The sequence below is a fragment of the Poecilia formosa genome, unplaced genomic scaffold (assembly GCF_000485575.1).
Source record: "Poecilia formosa unplaced genomic scaffold, Poecilia_formosa-5.1.2 Scaffold424, whole genome shotgun sequence".
Taxonomy (NCBI): Eukaryota; Metazoa; Chordata; class Actinopteri; order Cyprinodontiformes; family Poeciliidae; genus Poecilia; species Poecilia formosa.
This window is the reverse complement of record NW_006800363.1, coordinates 207895-211800: the sequence shown is the minus strand read 5'-3', so window position 1 is coordinate 211800 and position 3906 is coordinate 207895. Positions and strand designations below refer to the sequence as shown.

General features: G+C 45.6%; 1 protein-coding gene across 1 annotated transcript; it reads right to left on the bottom strand.

Annotated features, from left to right (window-relative positions):
• Positions 1 to 22: 22 nt before the first annotated feature.
• LOC107833664 (translation initiation factor IF-2-like) lies at positions 23 to 2085 on the bottom strand. The gene is made up of 4 exons (XM_016663508.1): positions 1941 to 2085; positions 1617 to 1823; positions 730 to 938; positions 23 to 51 (listed from the first exon to the last, which is right to left on the bottom strand). The coding sequence occupies exons 1-4, from the start codon at positions 1985 to 1987 to the stop codon at positions 23 to 25; spliced, it is 492 nt and encodes a 163-aa protein (XP_016518994.1). The 5' UTR covers positions 1988 to 2085.
• Positions 2086 to 3906: the final 1821 nt, after the last annotated feature.

The following is a 3906-nucleotide window of genomic DNA, read 5'->3' as shown; positions in this document are numbered from 1 at the left end:
GAATGGAGGCACAGAACATAGTCTACTCAAACTCAATGTCCCCCACCTCCCCTGGAACGTGTTCGAAGTTATGCCGGAGATGCGAGTTAAAGCTCCGTCACAGGGGACTCCGCCAGATGTTCCCAGCAGACCCTCACAACACGTTTGGGCCTGCCAGGTCTGACCGGCTTCCTCCCCCACCACCGGAGCCAACTCACCACCATGTAGTGGTCAGTGGACAGTTCCGCACCACTCTTCACCCGAGTGTCCAAAACATACATCCACAGATCCGATGAAACGATGACAAAGTTGATCATCAAACTGGGGCCTAGGGTGTCCTGGTGCCAAGTGCACATATGGACACCCTTATGCCTGAACATGGTGTTGGTTATGGACAATCTGTGAGGAGCACAGAAGTCCAACAACAGAACACCACTCGAGTTCAGATCGGGGGAGGGGCGTTCCTCCCAACCACGCCCCTCCAGGCCTCACTGTCATTGCCCATGTGAGGGTTGAAGTCCCCCAGTAGAACAAGGGAGTCCCCAGGAGGGGCACTCTCCAGTACCCCCTCTAAGGACTCCAAGAAGAGTGGGTACTCTGAACTGCTGTTCGGCCCGTAAGCACAGACAAAAGTCAGAACCCGTCCCCCCACCTGTAGGCGGAGGGAGGCTATCTTCTCATTCACCTGGGTAAACCCCAACGTACAGGTGCTAAGATGGGGGGCAACAAGTATGCCCACTCCTGCCCGGCGCCTCTCACCGTGGGCAACTCCAGAGTGGAAGTATGTCCAGCCCCTCTCAAGGAGACTGGTTCCAGAACCAGAGCCATGTGTCGAGGTGAGGCCGACTATTTTTAGCCGGAACCTCTCAGCCTCACACACTAGCTCCGGCTCCTTCCCCACCAGAGAAGTGACGTTCCACGTCCCAAAAGCCAGCTTCTGCAGCCGAGGATCAGACCGCCTGTAAATGACTTTATTAATACATATATTTATTTATTTATTTATTTATTTATTTTATTTATTTTATGTTGTTGTTTCCTCATTTGGCCAAGAGTTGTTTGTTGCCTTTTGACTGATGCTTTTGATTTGAAGGGGTTTTTGAAGGGACAGGGTTGCTAGGTGATCTGCACGGACTTCTGACATTAACTGACAATTAACTGTTCTGGACATGGTGCAGAGAGTGGGAGAGCGTACGAGTCACTGTTGGAGGGAGATGGCTAAGGAGTAGTCCAACTGAGGTCTAAACAATTGATTAGTTAGCGCTTGGTTGTTGAGGGAACAAGGTGGGTGTTTTGACAAGAGAATTGTATTTATTGAGCTTGATGTTTATGTTTCGACATGAAATGGTGTTAATATTTGATTAACTGTCGAACAGTTGAAACAATTGGAATACGTTTTAGTTCATTTGTAATATATAAATATTATAATTAATTAAATACATGCATTGTAAATTTAATGACATTACATAAAGTAAGGTTTATAGGTTAAGGTAAAAGGTTAGAACCACTAAGAGTTACTAATGGTATTTTATTTGTATGTTTGTAGCTCTTACGGTGTGTTCATGTACAAAGGCTGTTGAATAAAGAAACATGAACCATCAGTTTGAGAGACCATCTTTTCAACCCCGACGCTACACCGCCAGGGTCCCCTCCCTCGGTTGCTGCCCGTAACACACTGCACCCGACCCCTTTGGCCCCTCCGACAGGTGGTGAGCCCATTGGAAGGGGGACCCATGTCTCCTCTTCGGGCTGAGCCCAGCCGGGCTCCGTAGGTAAAAGCCCGGCCACCAGGCGCTCGCCATTGTCCCCCACCTCCAGGCCTGGCTCCAGAGTGGGGCCCCGGTGACCTGCGTCCGGGCGAGGGAACGCCAGATCCANGGGCTCCGTGGGTAAAAGCCCGGCCACCAGGCGCTCGCCATTGTACCCCACCTCCAGGCCTGGCTCCAGAGTGGGGCCCCGGTGACCTGCGTCCGGGCGAGGGAACGCCAGATCCAAAGTTATTTTCCGTCATAAGGGGTCTTCGGGCTGCACTTTGTCTGGTTCCTCAACTAGGACCTATCTGCCTTGGGTGACCCTACCAGGGGCATAAAGCCCCAGACAGCATAGCTCCTAGGATCATTGGGACACTCAAACCCCACCACCACGATAAGGTGGCAGCCCAAGGAGAGGGCTGAAGAAATCCAAATCAGTAATATTTAAAGCGCTGTGTACATAATATTCAATTGCCATTACAACAGAAACATATTAAAGTTAGAAAAATAAAACATTTCTAACCTTGCTAAAATGTTTGTGTTTGAGCTAGATAGATGTGTGTATTAAACTGTCGGCCCTGCTTCATAAACCAACACAGTGAGCAAGAGTTTCTGTCATCCTTGACCTAAATTAGACACCTCCTCCCCTTCTTGTGCCCTCTATTCCTCTGATTTCATCCCAGGCTCTGCTGGGTTTGGTCTCTCTGGGAAGAAAATGGTTTGGGAAAAAAGCTGTCAGTTCCATGCCAGCATACCACGAAGGGTAAAGAGGCAAGTATAAGATAATGAAGTCAGTCTTGAGTGGAGGAGCAGTACAGTTATTTTTTTCTCTTCCCTCGAGCCTTACTTCTTTCCACTTGTTAACACGACATGTTAGACCTCTGAATCTGCTTTTGTTTCTCCTTGCACTGTCTCCTCGTTTTGTTTTGTAATATCTGTCCATCACTATCACTACCTTCTCTTCTCTTCCTCCTTATCTAATGGCTTCCCTTTTTCTTTGCTGTTTCTCTATACCTCCGACCTGTTCTCATGTCATTCCAACTAGCCTAACAATTATGCAAGCAGGATTCATCATGAAGCAGGCATGGGTGGGCATTGCCTGCCCACAGAGTCAGTTTTTCTTTTTTCTTTTTTTTCTTTTTTACCTCAGAGTGACCAGCTTTCTATCATTCATATCTCGATTTGAAACAGTCAGGGCTACCACACTTCCTGTATTTATGCCATTTTTTTCCATCCTGTACAACTGTTTAATCCATTGCTAACATGTTGTAATGTGTTTTTTCCGAGCCGCCTTTAAACACTACATGATTTATTAGAGTAATTTTTGGGGAAAACAGGTACTTATAGGGGTAGTTTTCCTGTACTGTACTTTTGTCTTTAACTTGAGTAATACTATTATTGCTACTCTTACTTATGTAGATTGATGTTGCATTTAAAGAAATATACTTCAGAGATTAGAAACCTTAGATTTCTGAAACATATGAGCTAATGTTTATGCAAATTTGAGCATAATATTTATACATGTCACTATTTTTATATTTATTGTTTATTTTGTACAGTGGTGGGAAGTAACGAAGTACAAGTACTTCGTTACTGTACTTAAGTACAATTTCTGTGTATCTGTACTTTACTTAAGTAGATTTAATAATGGGTACTTTCTACTTTTACTCCACTACATTTTACAGTAAGTATCTGTACTTTCTACTTCACTACATTTCTACAAAAGTGTCGCGTTACTCGTTACATCCAAGTCGCACTGCTCTCTTTTTATCCGTTAAAATGTGAAGTTCAGGGTCTTAAGGTGGCGCCGTAAAATCCAAGCAATAACGTGACAGTGTCTGTTGTCACCCATCGCCTCCACCTTTACTCGCACGCGGAGCTCCAGACATGCGCAGTGGTTTCCTCTGAGCGGGAGAAGATGTCTGTCTAATCGTCAGTAATATAATAGCGCTGCATAAATCATAAGATATGGCGACATGTAAAATAAGCAGCGCTTCGCTTTCACAGACGGTGGGGACTTCGTCCAACTTTTAGCGTCACTTGGAAGGAAAGCTTAAAAAAAGGTAAGCTCCGTTGACGTGATGCTAGCAAAGCTAGCTGTACTGAGACACATATGTTGCATCTGCGATGAAAAAAAATTGTCACTCACTAATTATTTTGTGGAGGTGTTGACTGAGGT